Raw genomic sequence first — 25296 nt, forward strand, 5'->3', positions numbered from 1 at the left:
GTTGAAAAATATAAATATTAGAGGCGGTTTGATAGAGCACTGAGAGCCACACCACTTAATTATGATGTAATTGCGCATGGAAATGAAAGGTTTGAGAACAGAATAAATTCTACTTTCAGATTATTTTTCCCCTTAGTCTTAGACCTCTGTTCAGGGACACAATTTTTTGACAATTAGTAAGTTTATTTCCCTTCTTTTCTTGAATTTGGTGAACCTGAATTTATTATTTTATATTTTTAGTACTCTTCATTTAAGACATTTTGTAGCTCCAAGTGCTTTTACTGTATGCATCAAGTAAAACGAGATGCATGGCTAACCAGCAACATTCCAATGATATACACAAACAATTGTTTTCAATTAAAATTGCCTAGTACACGACGACGACGCTTCTACCATCCATTACATATGATGAAGCTTGGCATACAAGAGGAATCGCATATTGGCACCAATTCCATGCGTAAATCTGAAAAACCAGCTTTATTCTTCTAGGGCAACTACTTCTTGTGCAATCTCTCTCCTGGATGAACAGATAAAAGAGAAGAACAGTGACAAGAATATATCCTACTCTTATTTATATTTCTTGAACAATTGAGTTGCTGTATCTCAATATAATTCCACTTCAATTCATGGAGTTATCGTCAAGGTGTTTATGCTATCAAGGCACCACTTTGGTGCCATCAGTATATTTTACTTTGCTCGACTATTTATATTCCTCGTCCTGAGAATGCAGAGATCAAGAACCATAAAATTGGCACTTGAAATGTCTTATTTCAATCTACAAAATTGTGCAGGTTACATGAATACACTGGAAGCTCGTGAAACAAGCACAGGCAGGTGGCCATCTTCATTTTCAGTGCGAGGGATCACGGAGGACACCCATTGAAGCGCAACCATCCTGCATGGTTCTCTGATTATACCTCGCTACTAATGTACAAAATGTCCTCCTTTTCCAGATGCATCTTTCCTTTGTCTCTTTTACTTTTGACTGGCGTCCGATCTGGTTGACCTCGCTGGAAGAACAAATTTTACTTTAGCCTTTTGTAATTGAGGAAACAAGTGTATCGTGACTACTCAATCAAGGAATAAAAATGTGTACTGATATGCTTGCCTTTTTCAAGACAAAGGCCAAGTATAGATAAGCTACTTCCCATTCATCTGGTGATAGCGTGCCTGGATGCCAAAGGGCACAGAGACTCAAAAATCAGCAAGAAAAATAGCTATTTCATCATGCACCAAATTCAAAGATACATAACAAAGACTTACTAAGGTCTTGGTTCCCATCACCCAAAGCACCGAGTCTTCGCATTAACTCAACATTTTCTGGTTTCTTCATATTCTCATGCACGAACTCATGATTATTCTTAGCAAAAATCAGCTCAAAGTCATACTGCCAAAGTCGAAAGCAAGCGTGCAAAATAAATGTATCTAGGTAAATGCTTAAAAAGCTTTAAGTGCAACCAGCTTTTAACACCAGCAAAACACATTGACAACTTTGTAAAGATGTTGAAACCACAGGCTTCATTTCCTGCACCGAGATTTTTTTTTATAAAAAAAATACTTCAATTTTTTACCTCTTCTGCCAAAGCTTTGAAGACATGGAAGGGCACAATCCATTCAGGACAATCAACAGCATCCTGCAACAGAATCATGGGTATTAACATCATCAGGAGTTTAGAATGAAAGTCGTCACCTAAAGCATATAAATTGAACTAAATGACAGTAAACAAAGAATTGGAGTTGGTATTTTCTGATGGATAGAAGGGAAGAGAATAATCAGGTTACAATCTTGGCATGTGGTAACTATCGGGTGTTGCGTAAAAGAACAACTTCAATCGATGCAAATACGCGATGAAATATCAAGTACAAGCTATTCTACAGAACATCTGCTTCTAGAGAAACTAGACTTAAGTAAAGGAGAAGAGAAGATAATGCATAAATACCTCTAAATGGAAGTAGTACTTGATACCAAATGGGCTAGAAGATCTGAATTTCTGAACCACAGAATAATGAGCTTATCAGATTAGAGTGGAAACAAACAAAATGCCTGCAATATTGAAAAGAACTAACCTTCTGAGAAAACTCTTCATCAAATCTTACCCAGTACACACTATTACCAAAGGCCAGTCCTTCAGCTGCATATTCACATGAAAAAAGAATCCTCTGTCATGAATGGAAAAAATAGTCTTCCATGCACATTAATCTTAATTCTTATATTGGAGAAGTGTGAAAAAGAACATTTTACGAGAATACTTCAAATAGATTGACTCTGAAAGGTCTTAATCAATTATCATCATCCCATGAATTCTTTAAAAGACTCCTCATTGTTTCATACAGCGAAAACAGACATGCAAGGTATCACATTAATAGCAAATTTCATGTTCCAATGAAGGTGCCTCCGGACTGGGCTTTTATATTTGTAGAGTCAGAAAAAAAAAACACTATTTTTTAGGTTAAGATTCATAAATCTGATCATTTGAAGTTTTTTTCCCATATAAAGAAAATATTTGAAAGGAAAAAAACAAAAACCTTCTCTAAGTTTTTTTATGATAACATTGGCATCCGGCATTGTTCCAATGAAGGTTCCTCCTGGCCGAAGTAAGGCTGATATATTGGCCAATGCTCTCCGTGCACGTGCCTCTGTTGACCATGAATAGTGCAAGGCAAACTGCAAAACATGTCGACGCTTAAGAATTATGTAAAACCACACACACACACAAAGTTGAGGAATCCTATGGACCCATATCATGATTTGCATAATTACAGCACAGACAAATGGAAAGGGCAAGAACTTGGTATATTAAGATTGAAGCACAGGCTAGTTCCTGGGTCTCTGTGGCCATGTTGTGCCCTTTTAGAGAGAAAGATATGCCAAAAAGAGCATGAAACATGGTGATTTTTGCATTCTCAAGATTCTAGAAAAAAAAATGTTGAGAGGACGTTGTGTCCATATATTGCAATAATATCCATTATCAAGCAAAGTAGTTAGGAATCCTGTGACATAGCTCCAAAAGTCCCTAGGTCACAATTGTTGAGTCATGAATAGCTCTAGGTTCAGTGAGAAAATGAATGTTGGGCAGCTGCTTCAACAGATGCTGATTCCAGCACCACACTACAACGCAAGATCTCATTAAATTTTGAAAATTGAGATGGTAATCATAATTCACCTGACAACTGACAATATCAAAAGGAGCATCATCCACCAGGACTTCATCCAACTGAAGCTGAAACATGTAAAAATAAGATTCAGTTACTTCTACAAATATGTCTATAACATAAATGAAACCAAAATTGTTCATCAATTTAACTTCTGGACGGCACATTCAAGTTTCAACCTACTTGTTAGATCCAAATAAAGGGTAGCATACATAAAATTAAAATTAACAAATCACACTTAATGTACTGAATTTGTCGATGCACCAGCTGTTATAGCTGAACTTACCTCAAAACAATCCCCACATATAAGGCGGGCAGGGAAAGTGAACTTTTTGCGACGTTGATGGTGGTCTGCATCACCATTGTAACGCGTCCGGCAATCTTCCATCTGCATCGACAGTTGAATACATACAGACAATGACCATTGACATCATCTATATTTTAAGCATAAAAGTACATATAACAGAAGATTGAAGGCACCACTTTTTAGTACTAAAGATTTAGGCACTAAACAGTATAAATAATCGTATTCATGGTATCTCATATTGCATAGCATATACTTGGAGATCCAAACTTGAGAATTTACATACATACAAAGTGTAGTCAGGCATTTAAAAATCAAAGCACCAATTACAAGGACTTTTGATAGTTCATTTTGAAAGAGAAGTAAATCTCTAGGTAGTATGTTTACCGAGCCTTCAGCTATGTCAATGCCAACATAATATCCAGCCTTTGCTTTATCCCATTTGATGAGATCACCACCCTGGAGAACAAAAATGACAACAGAAGATAATTCCTAACAAAAATGACATCATAAACTAATTCCTAACAAAATAAGGAGATGTGAACCTTCCAATGCAACTGATTAAAGGAAAGGGATGTATACTTTACCTTCCCACAAGCAAGATCAAGAACAGCATCTCCTTTAGCAGTATATTGTTGAACTAAGACACTTTTTATCTGTTCACAGATATGATTATGTTATTTAGACACACTATCACCTTAAGATATTACTAAGCATTGGAATATGCTACATACCCAATTGTTAAGTTTCTTTAAATGGATAATTGGGCTCGCTTCTCGTTCTTCCAGAGTCTGATTCGTCCTGGCACTATAATGGTCAGCCACTCTCTGAACAAAATCATTAGAAAAATCCGCCTCACCTGCAATCACAAAATTTAGCCCTCAACTTTCAGAATCCTAAACAAAGCAGGAAAGTAAAAGGAAGTTTATTAAGAAACCATTACAATCCTAGATTCTTACTCTCTTAAACCAGACACAACCACGAATGACATTAGAAGTTTTTTTTTAAGAAATAAAAAATCTCTCCAGTTTTCTATACCAAAAGAACACAGAACCAAAAACCCAATCCCAGGTCCAAAATCAATACCTTAACTGAAACAGAGAAGAAATCACAAATCAAACCCATAAAAAATATAAACACAATCAAAAGTCGAACCCCATAAAGCAATTGCATTCTCATTTTTTCTCTGATTCTAAGAGAAAAACGAAATACTAGCATAGAACTAAAATTCAATTTTTAATCATCTCCATTTCCAAGAAAATAAAAGAAAAGGCTAGTGGCATACAAAACCCAAGTCCCAAAACAACACCAAGAACCAAATGGCTAGCAATTAAATCCACTGTAACTGAAAATGAGCAAAAACTTACAATTTTAAAGTTTCTAAACAACGAAAAGCCATGTCAAAGATACAATAAAAAATAAAAAAAGCAAGAAATAAAAAAAGGGCATTTAAGCTTGTGTGAAAATAGAATCACCTTCAGGGGTGTATTTCAATCTGGATTTCGGTGGGCCAGAAGCAGAAGAGTTGGATGGTGAAGTTGGGTATCCTCGTTTCATGGCAAATTATTGAATCGTTAGTAGTTATTGTAGGTTGTACAAATAAAATTTTTAGGGTTCTAAAAAGAGAGAATTAATGAAGGAGGAGAGAGGATTTAGTGTGTTTATACTAATGGAGTTGCTTTCTTTCTAAAAGAGATTAAAAATAGAGACCTTAAACTAAGGGTGTGTGCGTGTTTTTTTTTTTTTTTTTTTTTTGAAAAAACAAGGTCACAAATAAAGGTAGGTATCAATTTGGTCCCTGCACTATTTAACTGTGTCAATATTATCCTTTCTCTATCAAAATTTTGCAATCTTTTACTTTGTTGGCTCTATTAATTTTTATTATTAAACAATCTTTCAAATGCATACTTATAAGTCAATTCTCTTCCAATTCATAATCACAAATCTTTAGGTTTTGATTTTAGCTTGTGTTGAACAAGTTAACTTTTTATTTGAGATTTGCTTAAACATAAAATTAGATTATAGAGGGGTGCAAATTCACTAGGTTGTTAAGGTTCCATATTCTAGTAAGGTTGTAAATTCTTGGAGTAAATTACCATTTGTTTTCAACTTAGCATATTCATCCTCTTCCTGACACTTCCTAGCTTGTGCAGGTATGCTAAACTTAGATGTCCTGAGATCTTCTGTTTTAATGTTTATGGATCAGGAAACCAAAAGGTGTGCATTAACGCTTTAACTAGCTGCGTGTGGGGACATTCACTGTGTGTCAATATTCTCACCTTCCATTTTTGAAGGATAAAGAAAAGACTGAAATGAAACCAGGAAAAACAGAGAAAGAAAGAGTTATTGACGTATAAATGTGACTGAAAGTATACATTTTGCAGGTTATCTTTTAATTCGAGTCTACTTTTGAACCATTCAGCAGAAGCTTTCGGTGTCCTTGTAAGGTTGTTTCTGTAGCCTGAGTTCCATTCCCGTTTGTCCGGACCACCCAGAATAACCTCGAACATCACAATTGTCTTGCCTGTGTTGATTTAGTTTTCTGTCAGATTGCCCAAATGCGCAATGTCTCAAACGGAAGAATCCAATTCTGAAGCCAAAGATGTATGAACCTAACACAATTTCCATTACCTTGTAGCTGCAGAAATGCTGGAGCGATGGTCCCTGTGGTATTCATTCTCTTGTCATCCTGTACGGCCCTGTTTAAAGATATAAACGGTGTATTCAGATCATCCATTCCTGCAACCATGAAGTCAGTTTTATGCAACAACTCTTAGTTTTAGCCTAATGACATTTAATTAAAGAGTTAACACTTGCCATTTTCTGCTATAATCACCGGTGAGTTCCCATACTTTCCTTTCACACATTTGAGCAATTTATGGATGCCCCATGGGACAATGTGTAGCCAGAGGGAAGCTGCCTGGAGGAGGAAGTACATGTAAGCTGACTCACTTTAGTTTGAAATCTATAACAAAATCTTAGGGGCCGCCGGCCGGTAAGTTGTTGGGACATACTGGTTCTCCGATTGCAACCCCACGACGATAAGCTGCAGTTGAGGACATGAACAAAGATGGTCAAGTCATTGCCTGATTATGCACTCTTCTCAAACATACAGAACAGTACTTCATTATCTTACAAGCAGCATTCACAGCAGCGTAGGATGAAGCATCCGGCAATATTAGTTTCTGAATCCATGTCCTGTCATTCCGAATATATAATATCGTGTAATGATTTATGCCACCAAATTCCAAAGAACCGACTAAGAGTTTCGACATCTCTAGAGAGGTCTCAGGTAGTCGTAAGAACCAACTGATTCCTTCCCAAATATTATGAACACAACAAAGCTTCCATCCAATTCCAAAAGCCACTGCTCTTTGAGCCGCATCTTTGTCGTCATCAACATCAGATAGCGGTTTCGTACCACTTGGAATCTAATGCTATTCCAATTAGACCTCCTTGCTTTCCCTGGAAGAGAATGTTTTCTATCAGCTGTTTTTTTTTTTATATAAAAAAAGAAATTGATAGGGCCACCATTTTTATATTCAGGAATACCTTGAAATGTAGATTGTAACACCAATAAGCAGCGGCATGCGACAAGAGGATGTTGTGACCTCCAATGTATGGCCAAGTGGACGAATTCCCCCTCTTGCAATGTAGATGAGCAATGATAGTGTTGTTGGTTTCCTAAACATATATACACCGAGAAAATGGTAAATTTTAAAAAATATCGTGAGTTCTAAGATGCTCTTAGATAATCTAGGATTATTATTGGTTTATATAAAGATTATTTTAATATCATATTTTTAATTTGAGGTTCAATCAATTTTTTCAAAATTAAGTTATTGCAAATAATAAGTCGTCTGAGTATCTGACCTCTAATAATAAGTAATTTACACAAATCACTAGTGAGAAATCTTTTAAATTTTTTTCTAAAATAAAAGATTGCTATGCCTATAAGTGATAGTTCTCTTTATTTTGTAACTTGCGTAATTTTTTTTATATATATAAAAAAAGACGTAACATTCTTATTATAGAAAAAACTTAATAACCCTATAGATAGTAAAAATATCACTTTTTCCCCTGATAATGCAACATACATTATTTCATGATAATTTTGAAACTTTATGTAATTAAGTTCCTAACTTGATTTTTTTAAGTCTAGAAGTTGCAAGTTCCTTATATAAATTACATTACATCCCTTAATTTCTAAAATTTATTTACAATCAAGTCACCTTTGATTAAGTATTTCAAGTTTAGTTTCTAAATAATAACTCTTATTTTGTGTGACCCATTAGGTTCCTAATATGTTGGCACAAATATAAATCGTAATCCTAAATTAAATAAGATTAAATAAATTAAATAATTTAATTTATTATCAATTCAATAAATGATTGATTTTTATTTGAAGATCAAGTGCATTGTCTAGCAATGTGTCATGATCCTTTAAATATTAAAAAAAGTCATAAGTGATTTGATTTAACATTTCAGTAAATAGTTTCTTAAGGTAATTATTATACCTTTATCAAGAATGTTTTCGATTTAAATATTATAACATGGAGTGCATTTATTTTATCAAATCATATTTGTTCTCAACACTATAATCATTGATTTTTGAATAAAATTTAAAAATCTTTTTAAATCTCATTACACCTTATGTAAAGATTTCATAATCAATACTATTTGATAATTATTAAATATGTTTCCTAATTTCTTTTTATGACTCAAATACGTTCATATTGTTCATGTTATATCCAGTATTTTACTTATTTTGTTACTCTTTATTAAAAACAACATATAGTCGGTATCAAAAACATAACATTTCCTTATATGATCTCAAATATAAAGATCACTTATACAACTATCACGTGAGCCTTTTCATAGATACTAGTGATCTCTCCATATAAAATTCTCATGTGGATTGGTTCAATGTACATGTCATATGATAAATATCTACATATTAGTTTAAGTATTCTCTCTTTATCATTAAGTATGTGGATCATTTTTTTCTAATTCATCTAAGAAGATGAATGAATCCTCTTTTTATCACTTAAATCCTTTTATATAGTTCATGTTACAACCAATATATTTTTAATGTGGGATTTGAAACCCATTAGTATGTATACTCTATATTTCCAAAAAAAAAAAAATCATGTTTTTTCAATGTGGGATAAAAAGTTTTTTTTAGTTTAAAATACTTCAACTTAAAAGGATAACATAGTATCTTTTCAATGTGAGATTTGAAGCCCTTTTGTCTATATACTATATGTTTCCAAAAAAAAAAAAAATCATATTTTTTTCAATGTGGGATAAAAAGCTTTTTGGTTTTAAATACTTCAACTTAAAAGGATAACATATTATCTTTTCAATATGGGATTTGAAATTCTTTCGTATATATACTTTTATATTTCCATGAAAGAAGTTATGTTTTTTTAATATATAGGATACAATTTCTTTTATTTAAATACTTTAATTTAAAAAATTTAATATAATATATTTTTAATATGAGATAAAAAACTTTTTAAAATATTTTTTAAATTTTATTATTTACAATATATATAATCTATATTTATATAGATTTTTTTATATATATATATTTTCTGGATTGATCTATAAAACTCAAAAGGTTTTTTAGCTTGGCCAATCCCCGGACGGCTTTAATAATCATGGTTTAAACCATCATTCCCTTCGTCCCCACTCCCTCTCAATCTATTGCTAGCTAAAACCCTTAACAAGCAAACAAGCCACAATGGCCATGAGAGCAACGACGGCGGCTTTGGCTGCGGCAGCAGCAGCTCCTCGTGGCGGATTTTTGCGTCTGTTTTCAACAACTTCCACTTCATCCTCCTCCTTCCCTTTTCCTCAGGCCACGCAGCAAACTCCTGCACGTGAACAGGCTGAGCCCAACACCAATCTCTTTGTATCTGGCATGTGTCTCTTTCTTTACATTTCCATAATTACTTTCATTCCTTTCTTCTTTTCCTCGATTCCCATCTGGGTTCTGTTAGTCATTGCTTGCAATCTTTAAAGGGTTGATATTGTCAATATAATGCTAGAAATGAAAAGAAAGACTTAAACGTTATGCGATCTGATTGATTATTTTTTTCTAAATTAAGAATTATTAGTAAGATTTTTGTGTTGTTTATTTGGTTATGAGCCCTGTGATTTTGATTGCGAGTATATTGATAGGATGTTTTATTTGCTACCTTATGTACCGAAAGAAGTTGCTTTTAGTTGTCTTTGCCTATTAGTACGTCCAATTTTGTGGCGATGTCTGTGTTGGTGATTCGACAACAGCCCATAAATGCATGGAAGGTTGAAAAAAATGTGTGTTTTTTAGCTGGTTATATGTTAATTATTTGCAAAATAAAAGTAACTGGTACTTGCAATTTAGGTGTTGAAAACCTACGAAAGGTAGATTTGGATATGATCATAATCACACATTTGAGAAACTAGTATATGATATAACATGCTGATACGCGTGCTACGTTGTTTAGCTATGTTAATGACGGGTTTTAGCTCAAGAGTTGGACATGCTCTAGAATTTATTGGAAAGTAGTCGTGAATTGTGATGCACGCACATCTGTGTCTTTCTTCGGAGTCATAGCTCACAATCTTATATTTCTTGTGTTGGTTATAAATTTTTAGTTTGAAAGGATTTTGGAATTATTCATGATGATGGGAGTTGAAAATCTCTGAGAAGTTTGAGATTCTTATAGCAGTGTGAATGGATGGACTCTAGAAAGCTTAGATGGAGAGAGGTCTCTGTGAGAGTAGTCATTGTTCTTGATGTGGGGGAGGTATGGAGGAATAAATTGCATGTCTTTTGGACCTGTACCAAGGGGGTGGAAGTTTGGAAGGGCATTCTGAATACGGTCTGCAGAATTTCTTCAGTGGTGACCTTCAAGTGGTTGGATAGAAAGGAGGTGCTAAGACTAAAATGAGAATCGGAAGACAATGTTCTTGTGCTGGCATAGCTGGTACTCAATAATGCTTACTTTTGGGACACAATTATAATCTGAATGTAATACTCAATATCCTGGCTAAAAGATTGTACAGAAATTTCCCCAAGAGTACTGGTTAAAAATAATAGAAACAGAAGCGCATCTTAGTGGGCAGGAGCTTTTTGGAAGAATTAAATAGTTATTTTGGACTGTCCTCCTGGGATGCATGAGCTGTGGGATAATGATATAGGCATCCATTAAAGTTGTGTAGTCTAGTGTTTTTGTCCTTTCATATTGTAAACCAAAGAAATATTTCTTTCTTTGTCCTTTGATGGTTATGAAAACCCAGTGAACGTAATTTTAACATCAAGTCAACTTCTTAACGTGTCAGAAGTTTTATTTGATGCTTCTATGATTTTGGTTTCAGGGCTAAGTAAAAGAACAACTTCAGAGGGACTACGTGAGGCCTTTTCTAAATTTGGTGAAGTGGTTCAAGGTTAGTCTCTTCTTTTCATAAATGTTTTTCAAAAATTTCTTTTTTGGATTGCTAACGATTGCCTTTCTAGCTTTTTACAGCTAGAGTTGTAACTGACAGGGTCTCAGGCTATTCTAAGGGGTTCGGTTTTGTCAAATATGCTACCTTAGAAGATGCTGCTGAAGGAATAAAAGGCATGGATGGACAGGTGAGTTTTACCTGGCTCCTTACTTCTGTCCTTTGAGAGAAGATTGTGGATTTATTATTGTAATGACTTCAAAGTGGTTAGGATAAAATGATGTGTAGTTGTTAGCATAGCTCATAGCATGATCAGTAACTCTAGGAAATTCAGTATGGGTTCTGTGCAGCTTCTTAAGTCATGGAACAAGCTATGAAATGGTCAAATCTTTGGAGGAAAATCCAAAACCTAAAGTTCAATATGAATTCAAAAGGATTCACTAAAGAAAGCTTGATGCTTCTCAAGTTAAACAATGGTCACGTGGATATCTAAGAAAACTATGACAGACATAAGATTGGTGGTTCCATATGTTGAAGCCTCATAAAAACCGAAGCACCTTTCTCAATGTTTCCTAGGTTAGCTATGATAACTCATAACAGTGGCATACATCGAGATTTGTCAATGGGGTTAGGGGCTTGCACTTTTGCACATGGGAACATATATATGAAATTGATGATTCTTCCTCCACTGTATCTGTTATTGTTATCTGCACTTGGAAGATGCTTAATTTTTTAGTATCCCTTGAATCCTGTTCAGTGTGTTTCAGCAAGTCTTCTAACTAGCAATCCAGCTCATCAGCTTACATTCATGCTCATGCATGTTCCTTCCATACTTTTGGCCCTTGGTGCTCACCAAGCAACCTAAGGATACCTATCTGCCTTGTGTTAGTGCAACTTCTCTCATTAGCTCACCAATTTTATTGATGCAATTGAACCTGAGCAAAAAGGAAGCAAAGTACAAAGAAAACCGAGATTTAAAAAAAAAGGGTCTCAATAACAAAAGCCCTAATTGTATTTTTATTACTGAATTTTTTATTTTTGATAATTAAGTGTTAAGGGACCAAAAGTTATTCTTTATCACCTTTACTTTTAAAATTCCTTGTTTTTTCTATCATATAATTAAAAAAAACTATCTTATTGGACATAGTAAGGTCTTGGACTCAAGTCGTGGATCTTTTTCCTTCTTTAAAACACGTTAGCAGCGCTTGAACATCGTTTATTTACATTATAAAAAATTCAGTCCGGCCTGCAGCGAACTTGAGCCACCTATTTAGTATGATTATTGTGAAACTTAATTTCTCGTTTTTTTTTTTTTGGTTGTCTATTTTTAATTTCTCTTTCTGATTTCTGTGTATTGTAGTTTCTGGATGGATGGGTTATATTTGCAGAGTATGCTAGACCCAGACAACCACCTTCTGAACCTCAAAACAACACAGGCATGGGATTATGGAAACAGCGCTACTAATCGCCTCTGGCAGTGACTCCTACAGTGAAGGGATCAAGTTTGTCATTATCCAAACTAGAACGGCCAGCGCCGCTGGTGGTGACTCCAATAGTCAAGTGATCGAGATTGTCATTATTCAAACTAGCATGGCCAGCAAGTACCATTTATGGATTCTTCACATTATTGTGGTTTCTCTTTCACAGCTTGGAACGATCAATATTTTTTATATTAACTAACTGTGAGCAGCTTGAAATTATAAATTATGTGGATAACAAACTGTTCCATGCGTGAGCATGCATATCTAGCAAGTACAATTTATGAATTCTTGACACTATATTCGTCCTCCATGAGCATCTTACAAATCTTGTGCTCCATGAACTCATTTTTAATATATCTGAATGTTGCATCATTGAAAAACTTGTTAGAGTGCCTCCGAATTTGTTCATAATTTTTATTTTGGGAACAGAAGTTACTGTCAGGTGTCCAAAATCAGTATATTTTCTGCAATGTATGCTGGAAGTTCAATTGGGTATCGTGTAGCACTGAAAATCCGGTGGTCTTTAGTGTTCTTCAGAGGTGTGCACAAGCAGGATGGAACTGGTTACTGTGATCCGTCTTTGTTTAGGGTGTCTTCAGTATTGTTACATAGTAGGAAAACGGATTTATAACGAATTGTCTGGTCTATTTACTTACAGCACCTTTGTTTTTGCTGCTTTTGAAATTATGTTTGATTGTTTTTCTAAAGTATGTGTGGCATGAAAAACATTAAATAAATTTTTCTTTTTAGTGTTTTCTCTAATTGCTTGTTATTTTGTAGGAAATTTGCGAAACATTCTGCATCTATATAATAATATTATATATATCAAATTAATGGTTTTTTTTTAATATTTTCTAATAGTTTTAATGTACTGGTATCGAAATAAAAAAATCTAAAAAAATTAATTTAATGTATTTTTAAGTAAAAAGTATTTTTATAAAATATTTTGCATCAAATTATTATTTTTTTAAAAAAATATTTTTAACATATGTGATCTAAAAATACGAAATGAAGAAATGAAGCAAAGAAATATATAAATTTTATAAAAATGAAGCAAAGAAATAAAAAATGAAGAAAAACATGTCAAATAAAAAAAATATTAATATAAAGAAAATAAAATTTTTTTTTTTAAAAAGTTCTTTTAAAATATTTTTGAAACGTGAAAAAAAAGAGACTATAAATAAAAAATAATAAAAAATTTAAAACAGTAAAACAATAAAAATAATTGATTTATTCACCTAAATAGACTTCCACACGCAACACGAAGAAAAACATGTCCAATTGATGTCCGCTTTGCTACCCTTGAAAAATTATTTTCTCATATAAAAACTCGTTAATTACAATACTTTGAACTTACAAGTTAGGGTTACTAAAGATTTAAGTAAATCTTGCAGGTCCACCATCTCTACTTGCCACCATCTCAGCTTCTTCTTCTAATAGGATTCTTTCTCTTTCTACTGTACCAATCTGCTACGACTCTTTCAATTGTAATTTTGTGCACGACATCAAACATTGGCAATTGACAACGTTGTCCAGGTTTAGATGAATGCAAGAGAACACCACCTCGAATTATTACAATAAGATATCTGTTTAATTTCTGATTGCAGAGTACAGTTGACCTAGAAAAGGAATGAATGCTACGCGGCACTGTTTTTCCAAGTAGGACAATGGGCCTCAAGAATTCGCCTTCCCGTCGAAGCAACACAACAATCTGGATTGGCTTCGAAAGGAACTCCACAGAGGACTTCTCAATACATCAAAATCATCCCTTCAAAACAAACAAAATATAGTTACAGTTGGAGGAAATTTGATGGAAGAGAACTATATAGAAGATGCAACAAATTAAATGCGTCTTGGTTTCCTGACGCTGTTTCTATCATCTTCACAGATACAGGGTCTTGTCATTCTTTGTAGGGTTTGTAGTTTCTTGATTGGTTGTTTTCCTTTAAAGTTTCGGTGTCTAGCTAAAGAGAAATCTCCAGAGAGAGAGAGAAACTGAAGACAATATTCAAGAAGTATCCTTTACAAGTAGACAGGTGAACGTTCTTGAAGATCCTACAATATTTTTAGTGATATTATTTGTGGTGCAAATCAGATTTTGCATTTTGTCTCTCTCCCGATACATCATTTTCTATGTTGACACCTGTTTTTTTGGAAATAACAATGCCTTGAAGTACCGTCTCCTTCTTCTTCTTCTTCATCTTCTTCTTTTGGGATCGGCTAGCTTAATTGAAAAAATCATACAGGGATTGGTCTGAGGTATCTGGGTTCAAGTTTCGCTCATACAGGGATTTATAAATTGAAAGGGAGGCTAGATGTAGCTAAAACATTAGTGGACCGAGGGAAAAAAATGAAACCAATTTGAAAAACAAATTAAACTAAACTACCAATCAATTAAGTTACTAAAAAATCTGAACCTTTTAGATATTGGACATGAAAATAAACCTTGACGTTGAACTTGGTGTCCTGCCAATGCTAAATATATTGAGTTATTACTTTACTTTTAATCTTTTTAATCTTTCACTTTTAAGCAAACATATAAAAAAATTTACTTATCCATCACTAGTTGTATTAGGTTGAAATTAAGTTTTATGTATGCACAACTTAATTGTGTAAGCCAGCATATCATTTTATTTATTTATTAACATAGCTGTTTAAACTAACTTATATATATTTTTAAACTAATTTATATATATTTTAACTAATTTTATGAATTTTAAAATTAATAATCTAAAAAGATTCAAATTCATATCCATTAAAAACCAAACTTAAAATTTTACTAAAAATTAAATTTAAAATCTAACTAATTAAACTTTCTTTTAAAATTGCCAGCATATAAATACAAAGATAAATGATGGTGATGTGAGTATCAGATGGTCCATATATCATAACTTCGTTTTAATTAAGTGAATTTATTATTCATACTGTGCACGTCAAGTCCACCTGGGAGTATTCTATAGGCTACACATGGCGAACCTGAAGCAAGAATACGTGTTAAAAAAATATTTTTTTTAATTAAATTGGTACTAAGAAATTATTTTTATCAAGGAGGTAAGCACACTTTCTTAAAAAAATATATATATTTCAATGTTGTTGATAAGAAATTATTTTTCTAAAGTAAACGCACCTAAGATGAATATTCTAAGAAATATATTATACGTTTCTTGCAGTCAGTTATATAAACTATGGAAATTGAGATATACATTTTCTTAATCCTAAGACGTCATTCAATAATTTAAAGCTTGAATTGAGGATTTAATCTTATAATCCTCATTTAATCTAATTAAATTAATTATTTAAATGGATTCCCTTAAGAGAAATAAATCTACAAAAGATGACTTTCTTTACGGATCATCAATCTTGAGTGATCTCTCTCTTTCACTCCAACTTCACCCGCCATGATGAGCTATAAATTGAAATCATTCATCAAAAGGTGTTAGTGTTAATTAATTCAGCAATACAGAAGTGATTTTCTTTTTCTATGTGAAATTGAATGTCACCACTAAACGGCTGTGTTCATTCGGCAATGGCCATGATAAGAGACCGAATATTATAATATAAGTAACTTCCTCTTCAACATATATGAGGATCCTACAGTCTTACCATTTTGTTTTTTAGATTAACTTAGGTGTTTAAATTAGTTTTTATGTATCTCGACTAATCTTATAAACTTTAAAGTTAATAATTATATAAACTTCCAGTGGTTTGGGATTTATAAGATTCAAACTGATAAATTTTATAAAATAAATTCGAGACCTAACCAGTTAAATTATACCCCCAAGAATTGTTTTATAATTTTTTTTATGTAGCAGCCAGCAGCCCGCAGTGGTTGGACCATCAGCTTGATGGCTACATCTTTCATTAAAAAATGGTCCAACGTTGCATCGTCTGTCAATAAGAAAAGAAAATGGTATCATAGTCTCATATTATTTACAATTATATTATCCTATTTGACAAATGGGTTTTCCTTTTTTTGGGGCAAAATCTGTCATATGGGATAATTGGAGATTTTCTCTTTGTTGTGCATTTAATATTTGATTAAAAGCTGTAAACCCACATGGTTTTGCAAGCAAATGGGTTTGGAGATATGATAGGCAGGAATTTAATTAGGATACGTAAGGGGCATCCAAGTCATTTCGAGATAGAGATATGATTAAACGATAAGGTGCTTGAGTGAGTAGATAACCCATGAAGCCAGGAAAATGAGTCAGCTCGATTCAATTATTCGGTGGCAACCCCTTAATTATGATCAATATAATCTTCTATCCAACTTTTGAAATGAAACTTTGAAGATTATTTCGAAAAAAATAAGAGAAACTTTTAATCTTATTGGGGTGTGAGGTTAGTGCATTGATCATGGCTTCAAGGATAAGTCCACCAATTGCCAATATAAATGTTTGTTTTTAATTTTTTTGTCCATAGTTGTGTTGATACACAGCTGATCACCAATTGCCAATCTATTGCAAAGAAGTAATAAAAGCAAGTTTTGAGAATTAAAAAAAAGGAGTTGAAAATTCAAAATTTCACATAAAAATTTACCATGCTGTTTACATCCCAATTGCAATGCTATTAAATTTGATCTTCCACTTACCAAAAAAAGAAGAAGATATATATATATATATATATATATATATATATATATATATATATAATTTGTGTTATTGTTATTGGAAATTTGTTTAAAACAATGTTAAAAAGGATATTTGAGATAAAATTAGGGTTAAAATCTTGTTAGAATTTAACTTTCAACATGAGCTCTTTAGTATAAAATATGAATGATTATTCTCTCCAGGTTTTTGCCTTGTCTAGCTTATGGTTTAAGTCTAATACACTTTCTTTTTCCTTTCCAGAACTGTTTCTTCATAAATGTAGACAATGTTGAATAGTTTTTGTAGCCCTTTAAAACCATAATTGTTAGCATTACTTCTAGTATTATAATAGGTAATCAAATCTGATTATGGAGAGAATTTATTCCAAAATTAATTAGAACTAATTCTCATCATTCTTGATTTCAAAACTCATTATAAAAAGGGGGGTGTAAGAAGAGTTTTCTACACTATCTTCTCAGATTTTACGTACTCTTTCTCACTTCAATTTTAAATTGTTTTCTCATATGTTTTGAGCTTTAGATTCTTAATTTCCTAAAAAATCTAGAGTTTAGGTTTTGTATTGTTGAGATATTCATGAGTTATATTTTTTAGTTTGTAAATCTTGTTTAGAATTGCATCCAAATAAGATGGTGATAATGAAATTTTTAGAGATTTATTATAAAAATCCTTTGCACCAAGTTAAGAAACAATTAAAGTCTTAAGAATAAATTATTCACTTTTTAAAACAATAAAACTTGATTTATTTTGTTTCAATAATTAAGTATGCCCTTTTATTTTAATTAAAACATATTAGTATTTATGTTATGATATGTTTCTTTGAATATATATTTTGTATTTACATGTCTTATGTTTCTTTGAATATATATTTTTAGTACACATGATGGAATCTTATATGGTTTTAGTTTTTTATTGCATGTTTGCACATGACATATATTTTTCTCCTGCTTTCATGGCTTATACTTTTTGTATTACACATGTTTTATGTATTTTATTTCTTACTTTCCATTAATTAATATTTTCGTGAACTCCAATATTGGGTTGTCATCGTGATTTGAAAGCATATATTATAGAATCATCATGTTGGCAATTGACAAATGAGTTTTCTTATTATACAAGCAATGAAATGAAACGCACGTCGATGGAATGAGATTAGTTATGCCTACCTGTTTGATGCTTTTGATGAGCTATGGCCAGTAAGTTACTGAGAAGTAGAAGTATAATTGATAAATTAACGTCAAATTTACACACACTTTTTGGTTAACGCTCGCAATTCGCACGTCAAGTTTAGTTGTTAATTTGATTCATTAATGACCGATTTAATTATAACCACTTCTTTATGAGGTTACTTTGGAGGTCAACACGATGTTTAATAAATCACGCAAGGTCCCAAATTGAATGTTTGTTTTGCACGATACTTACGATCAAAGTGTAATGATGCTTGATTAGATGAACAATAGTCTTGGTGATTGTGTTTTGCGTCAGGATCAAATTATTATTATTTTTTTAAAATAATCAGATGTTAAAATAATAATAAAAAAAAAACCACAAAAAACTAATTATAACAAACATATAAAATATGATAATCAGGCTTGAGATAATTCGAGCTATCCTGTCAAACCTGCACTCTAAATTATAAGATTAAAATGATCTAATAAAAAATAAAAAAAATTATAAAGTTATTTAAAAAAAACAAATATACGATAACTTTTTAAATACATGACTCGGGTCATTAGACTCGAAATACTCAATTTGAAAAAAACCATGAAGTTTAGTTCTTAATCATTTAAATATTGAAGGATGAAATTGAAAATATAATTTCTATTATACAAAACAATTAAAAAAAAAGCAATTAAAAGATTAAGGATCAAAACTAAAATAAAAAATAAATTTTATATTTAATTGAAATGTGAAATTGAAAAGAAAAATCAAATCAAGTAAAAGGACAAAACAAAATCTAAAGAATAAGATGGTCAAAATTGATATAAAAAACAAAAATAATTTTTTAATTGAAGGGTGAAAATAAAAAGAATAACAAATTTTACAAAAGGACCAATAAAAAAATAAAAAAAATCAAAATAATAAAAATTAATTTTAAAAAATATAATACCTTTAACTTAAATCGAATGATGAAATTAAAAAAATATTAAGGTAATTTATTTTTTTATTTATTAACATGCTTGTTTGATATAAATTCTTACTGTATAACGATGCCTCTAATTATCCATTAAAAAAAGACCAATGGCATTTATGAGCACAATGAGTACCGAAAAACTAATATTGTATTATTTTCTAACCATAATATCTAGTTGGTCTTGGAGTAGACCTCTATTGGATCTCGAATTTTGTATCTCATCCCTTTGAAGATTGGACCTAATTAAATCTTTCAGTTAAAATCCCATATTTCTAACTATTAATTAGGGATTTAGGGTGTCACCTTAAAACATTAATTAGTCCTGTGTATATATAATATGGATGGATAGATTTTTGGATGACACTAAAAAAAAAAAAAATTATGTGTTCCCATGGAGAAAGGATAAATTAAGTGAAATAATTTAAATTTTTTTTGATAGAATTCAATAAATTCATTTATAATTTTTTTAATTAAAATGTTTTGGTTGCTAAGAACCTATATTTTGGCGGTGCATTTAATTATGTAAGTCAAATAGAAAAAAAAAGATAATTGATAAGCAAAAACAATAAGAAAAAAAAAAGATAATTATTATTTTTTCATCTTTCCATTCATTTTATATTGCTGTAATATATTAATGGATAATATAAGATTTCAATTCATCTAATATTTCATATTATTAGTTTTAAGATAATTAATCAATTGAAAAAAGCCCTCTATGTTCAAGAAAATATTACAAGAATCCCCATTTGTACTTAAAATACACTTAATTACCACTAAAAGAAATAGAACTAAATTATTTTTTTTTTTAAAAGAATGGACGTGATTATTCTTTAGTAGATGCCTAATATTAATTGTTATTTATTTGTTCACTTTTTTTTTTAATAATAGTTTTTCTCTAATTCTTTACATTTCTTAGGTTAGCTATCTTTTCTTTTAATTAGTTAAGGGGATTTTGGATATGAAGACTTTTCTTTTAGTAGTTAAGAGCATTTTGGATTCGAAAGATGGTTTCTGCCAAATTTTAAAGATTTTTATATTTTCATATTACCCTAAGAAGTTCATGTTAATTTATCCAAAAATTTAAGTCTCAAGTTAAAGTCTTTATTCAGTATAATAAATAGGACTAGAATTGCTAGTTAAATTAGTAAATGGTAAGCTGATGTCTAAAATAGTCTCTTTCTTTTCTTTAATATAAAAATTAGATAAATTATTGAATTGATGAACTAGTCAATCCATCAATAGAGATATTATGGTAATAATTATTTTTTATAGTTTTTTTTTTTATTTAGAATTACATCAAAATAACATATATTTTAATTTTTTTAATTTATTTTTAATATCAAAACAATTCAAAAACATAAAAAAAATTAAAATAAAAAAAAATATTATTTTAATATATTTTTAAATAAAAAATACTTTAAAAATAAAAAAACTAGCACAATTTTAAACCACCTCCGTCGCTTTTAAGCTAAACAATGAGATATGCCTTGCATGAAAGCATGTATCAGCCGCGGAACCTCTTGTTCAAACACATACCACTCAACTACAAAACCGTTGGCTGGAGGTGACTGAAAGTTGATAGGAGTGACACGTAGGATCATTGAACCGATTCCCATAGCCTTCTTGACCAAGCTCACCAGTCCAAAATGCCATTAATTAAGGCCTTGTTTCTGACTTTAACCTCTCCACAACATGTGGAGTGGAGACCACAGTTAAAATTATCCAAAACAAATCTCACTCTTCCACAGTAAACACGGCGGGCCCGCCGCCGGATCCACTGACATATTAACATGAAGGGACTTTCTCGTAAATGGTCTCAAAATCCATGCCCAATTTCTGTCAATGGCCGCATAAGGCCAAAAATGCTTTCAGTTTCACTCCTCTTCTATAAAAGAAGAAGCCAAACCCAAAAAAACTTCACAACCATCACCATGAAAACTCCCTCTTCTTAGTTTTCTAATGGAAACTTTGTTTTCTTGAACTTGAATAATCAAAATAACTTATTTTTATTGATTTTGAGGTTATTTTCTTATATTACTACATGAGCATGAGGTTTTTGTTGGAATTCGTGTCTTGTTGTGGGGTCTCGAGTGGTGGGGGACAGGAGGTTCCAGCTGAAAGTGTAGGGAGGCAGTCGGAGGAGGAGACACGTGAGTTGATGACGGTGAGGAACGATCATAGGAGGAGGAAGAGAGGAAGAGGGTCTTCGACTGCTGGGAATAATGATTCAGGGGTTGAGTGGAAGCCATCATTGAGTGCGATATCGGAGAATAACGTAGTGGTAGCGGGGGACAGAGGAGTTGAAAGGGTGCTTAATAGGAAAGGTAGTGTTACTGCTGGTGGTGGCGGCAGCGGCGGCGGCAGGGTCCGTGAAATTGCTAACCTTTCCGGTTACGTTGACAATTACAGGTAATTAATTATTAGTTGATCATGTTTCGTGTCGTAACCACTAAGATCTCGTGCCTTTTCCAACATTGCTTTCCTAAATTATCACACGAAAAGTTTCATCCCTTTCAACTATTGAATAAACGAGTTGTATCATTTCACAGAATTAAACTTTCAGAAAGTGATTCGGAAAAGATTTTCGGCAAGTTAAAATTCCTGATTGTCAAGATTTAGTTTTGTATATGTGGCAGTAGGATTCTTGAATGGAGAATCCACCATTGATATATTCCTGTACATCAATGGACAAAGAATTAATGTACCAAACTGATACAGATGACCATGAAGGATACCTTCTGTATATGATCATGTATCTATGTTTATACTGTATGTATGTGCGTCTGATCACTAATTCTATTTCTTTATTTGTAAGTGGAGCAATTCTTGGTGTTGATTGACTCTCTGGTTTTTGTAATAAGAAAGTCTAACATATAAACAAATAATATATAGACTATCCCTTTCTTTAATAATGATAATAGCTCATAAAGAAATAAAATTTAGCGTGGTGGGTTCAGGATTGGTGGTCACTAATCAAACTTCGTTGATGATTGACCAAGTAGTAGAATTATAAAGTTTCTGCTTTAAATATTCATGTTCTTATGAAATAAAATAAAAAAGACAAACTGGATTTATTTTGTGTGAGATATTTTCTTTTTCTTCCATTTAATTGGATATATATTTCTCATGATTTTTCAGGCGAAATGGAGTTTCGGTTGTTATTCCAGCATTCTCTCCGACTCCATTCATGATTTAGTGGCCTTGCTATTCAATTAAGAATTTGTGATTGGCTTTATGTATAATAAGCAGGGAAGTAAATATTATTCTTGTAAGAGAATCGACAAGAGGCTGTTCTTGCAAGTGGAAGTTCTCCTGAAGTTATCATCTCCACTCACAGAGGTTGCAAAGTTTCATCTTTTGTAATATAAAACCAGTGATGTTCCATTTGAATTGCAGGGTCTGTGAAGGTTTTTTTTTTCTTTTCCCCTTCCTAATTAGGTTTAGTTTTATTGTCTGTAATTCTGAGTAGATTTTCCCATCTCTAAGCAAATGGGTGTGAAATATTTTCTTTACGCTTTTGATTTCACAGCAGTTTTCTTTTTGTGGATACCGCGTTGTGAATAAATTAGTATCGCATGGAAGACAAAATTAAAAAAAAAAAAAAAATTAATGGGAATAAGAATTTTTAAGTTCAAACTCCATAATGTTTACGCATAATACCTTTCGATGAGAGTACTCATAATGTTTAAATAGTTGTTACTAGACATGTTGCCCGTGATTCATCGCTGATGGAACGATAATTTTTTTTCATGTAAAAGAATAATAGTTAAAAAAAAAAAAAAATTCAAGTCTAAAATCATTGGTTAAAGTAGCAATTTAAATAATATAAAAAAACACAACAATAATTTATTAAAAAAAATTCAAGTCTAAAATCATTAGTTAAAGTGACAATTTAAATAATATGAAAAATAAAACACAACAATAATAAATAAATTGACAAAAAAATAATAAGAAAAAGATTAAAAGAACAATATTCAATATGGATTATTGAACAAACAACTTGATGCTAACCTAACTAAAAAAAAAACCATAACAAAAGGAGTCAAACTTCAAAAAAAAAAAAAAAACATCTTCTTTAAAAAAAATGAGAAAAACACAAAACGATCTCAAATAAATCTCCTCAAGCCTCATCTAATCTAAAAAAACATGCAACTTGTTACATTATGAACTCGAGTTCAATTAAAAAGCTTGAATGTCATTCAATTTAATTTTAAATGATGGAAACATTGAAAAAACTACTAAAAAAATTGCAAAAGAAAAAGAAAATAAAAAAAAGGTTTAAAATCTGATAGGAAAAACCAGATAAACAATTTGAAAAAAAAAATCAAAATTATCCCAAACAAATTTGAGAAAATTATTAAGACTAAATTTGACATTGAGAAATAAAATTTAGAAAAAACAATCAATAAAAAACCATGCAAAACAAAAAAAAAAAGTAATTAAAAAAATTAGTACTAAATCCAACATAAAAATCAAATGAAATTAAATATTTAGGGATAGAATGAAAAATAAAATCCAGTTAAAAACAATCAATGTAAATAAAAGAAATTGCAAATAAGATACGAGGGGCTAAATTGAAAGAACAAAACAATTGAAGTACTGATTTGATTTTCAGCATGGCCTGCACGCAAATTTATGAAGAAAGAGAAGAAAAAAAAAGTCATTTCCTGTCATATTGAGTTGACCACCATACACGGTCCTGCATGGAGGAAGAGGATGCTGAGAAGAATCCAATGATGCAGCTGAAGCGTCACAACAACTATCAGATTCAGCCGTAGACACCGCTTGAAGTCGATGGAGCGGTTGATATGTTGGCAAGTGCTTTGCATGCGTCAATATCTTTTTTATTATTTTTTTATTGCACAAAACTAAAACTTCTTTTCAAAAACCAATCAAACAAACACAAACAAACCATAAAGAAATTACCACAAAGCCCCTGAATATAAGGCTAACAAATTGAAATGGCATGAGTAATGCCGTAATTGTACTATTTGACCGTATAGAAAGCATTGAAGTATTTTATTCTAGAGTTAAATTTATTATTTTACCGTGTATTTACAAATTAATATAAGTGTCAAAATAACTCTATTTGAGAAAAGATATTCATGTATGTGACAAATACCATCTTATCTTTGAAGCAAAGGTAAATGAAAAAACGACTAAGATATAATTAACACAGTAATTACAGTATTGAAATGAATAGAAAATATATCCTGGAGCACCGTAAAATAAAATCACCACCAGCTTGCTTTTTGTTAATATCTGCAATTATAAAGTGTCGTGGCCTCTGCTTTTCGTGATCCAATCTCAGCTTTCAATACTCTTGAAAACACAAGGCCAAAATCGAGTGAAGACTCGATTTTTTTGAAAAAATTGTCTTAGAATGTGCATGCATATGTGACATATTACTTCATATACCACCCTATTCTAGGATAATTTTCTATTTACTTATTTTTCAAATTTCTCCTTTTATCTTTTTACAAAACTACTCCAGCTCATGAAAGAGAAGATACTGGTCAGTTAATGGGCAACAAATCAAATGCGCGAGTATTGTTAATATCTTTTTTGATATAAAAAAAATTAATTATGAATAAAAAAATAGGTGCATACATTTAATAAAATAAAATAAAATCATATACATTAATAAATGTTAATAAATATGATGGATAAAACAAAACAAAAAAAGGATAAAAAATAAAATACAATAACAAAAAAAAAAAAAACTAAATTAGATAGAAAGTTAAATGAAATAAAAATGTTGATGGATGAAATTGAAAAAAAAAATCTTAACATACAAAAAACATTAAAACAAGAACAAATAGCAATTAAAAGAATAAAGATGCAAATTAATATAAATAAAATTTGACAAAACACATTTAATTTTTGAAATGGTTGTCGTGAAACCTAAGGAGAAGAGAGAGAGAAAGAGAGAAATTCACTATAGCCTAACCACTACAATATCGTGCACACAAGCCCGACCATCAAGAATAAAACAACTTGAAACTTCTAACACCATTATAGAAAATGTCATTTGACCGTTTGGAGATGTTGCACACACCACCTAAACAGCGTGTGCGTCTCTACTTGCTAGTGCCTGTAACGGTCATTCACATGGACTATATGAATTGCCCTTCCCACTTTTTGTTTTTTTAATTATATTTTTATATTTGTTAAAAGATTAAA

The 25296-nt window shown here is 31.5% G+C and overlaps 3 protein-coding genes and 1 pseudogene across 4 annotated transcripts; 2 read left to right on the forward strand and 2 right to left on the reverse strand.

Moving 5' to 3' along the window:
• Positions 1-865: 865 nt before the first annotated feature.
• On the reverse strand, positions 866-5151 carry LOC118047472 (mRNA cap guanine-N(7) methyltransferase 1). Of its 2 annotated transcripts, none has more exons than XM_035056778.2 (13): positions 4933-5151; positions 4192-4316; positions 4045-4113; positions 3845-3916; positions 3440-3541; positions 3165-3221; positions 2527-2665; positions 2098-2132; positions 1941-1991; positions 1572-1634; positions 1264-1387; positions 1109-1170; positions 866-1010 (listed from the first exon to the last, which is right to left on the reverse strand). In XM_035056778.2, the coding sequence occupies exons 1-13, from the start codon at positions 5012-5014 to the stop codon at positions 912-914; spliced, it is 1080 nt and encodes a 359-aa protein (XP_034912669.1). In that variant the 5' UTR covers positions 5015-5151; the 3' UTR covers positions 866-911. The 2 variants fall into 2 exon arrangements, with proteins under 2 accessions (XP_034912669.1, XP_034912668.1); XM_035056777.2 differs by having other exon boundaries at positions 2068-2132.
• Positions 5152-5713: 562 nt separating this feature from the next.
• On the reverse strand, positions 5714-7556 carry LOC118047485 (putative beta-glucosidase 41; annotated as a pseudogene).
• Positions 7557-9124: 1568 nt separating this feature from the next.
• Positions 9125-12669, forward strand: LOC118047471 (organelle RRM domain-containing protein 2, mitochondrial). The gene is made up of 4 exons (XM_035056776.2): positions 9125-9381; positions 10826-10894; positions 10975-11081; positions 12252-12669. The coding sequence occupies exons 1-4, from the start codon at positions 9204-9206 to the stop codon at positions 12354-12356; spliced, it is 459 nt and encodes a 152-aa protein (XP_034912667.1). The 5' UTR covers positions 9125-9203; the 3' UTR covers positions 12357-12669.
• An 8136-nt stretch (positions 12670-20805) lies between these two features.
• On the forward strand, positions 20806-22625 carry LOC118047470 (uncharacterized). The gene is made up of 2 exons (XM_035056775.2): positions 20806-21522; positions 22252-22625. The coding sequence occupies exons 1-2, from the start codon at positions 21155-21157 to the stop codon at positions 22307-22309; spliced, it is 426 nt and encodes a 141-aa protein (XP_034912666.1). The 5' UTR covers positions 20806-21154; the 3' UTR covers positions 22310-22625.
• The last annotated feature ends 2671 nt before the right edge of the window (positions 22626-25296 follow it).

This window comes from Populus alba, chromosome 11 (genome assembly GCF_005239225.2).
Source record: "Populus alba chromosome 11, ASM523922v2, whole genome shotgun sequence".
Lineage (NCBI taxonomy): Eukaryota > Viridiplantae > Streptophyta > Magnoliopsida > Malpighiales > Salicaceae > Populus > Populus alba.

What these genes read in the sequence shown, in the direction of transcription:
- LOC118047471 (XM_035056776.2), top strand. Translation starts at nt 9,204, where the DNA reads ATGGCCATGAGAGCAACGACGGCGGCTTTGGCTGCGGCAGCAGCAGCT. An exon ending in ATTTGGTGAAGTGGTTCAAG is followed by an intron (nt 10,895 to 10,974) that starts GTTAGTCTCTTC and finishes AGCTTTTTACAG; the next exon opens with CTAGAGTTGTAACTGACAGG. An exon ending in TAAAAGGCATGGATGGACAG is followed by an intron (nt 11,082 to 12,251) that starts GTGAGTTTTACC and finishes TGTGTATTGTAG; the next exon opens with TTTCTGGATGGATGGGTTAT.
- LOC118047472 (XM_035056777.2), bottom strand. Translation starts at nt 5,014, where the DNA reads ATGAAACGAGGATACCCAACTTCACCATCCAACTCTTCTGCTTCTGGC. An exon ending in TAAAGAAACTTAACAATTGG is followed by an intron (nt 4,114 to 4,191) that starts GTATGTAGCATA and finishes ATCTGTGAACAG; the next exon opens with ATAAAAAGTGTCTTAGTTCA. An exon ending in TGGCCTTTGTCTTGAAAAAG is followed by an intron (nt 1,011 to 1,108) that starts GCAAGCATATCA and finishes TTGTTCTTCCAG; the next exon opens with CGAGGTCAACCAGATCGGAC.
- LOC118047470 (XM_035056775.2), top strand. Translation starts at nt 21,155, where the DNA reads ATGAGCATGAGGTTTTTGTTGGAATTCGTGTCTTGTTGTGGGGTCTCG. An exon ending in GGTTACGTTGACAATTACAG is followed by an intron (nt 21,523 to 22,251) that starts GTAATTAATTAT and finishes ATGATTTTTCAG; the next exon opens with GCGAAATGGAGTTTCGGTTG.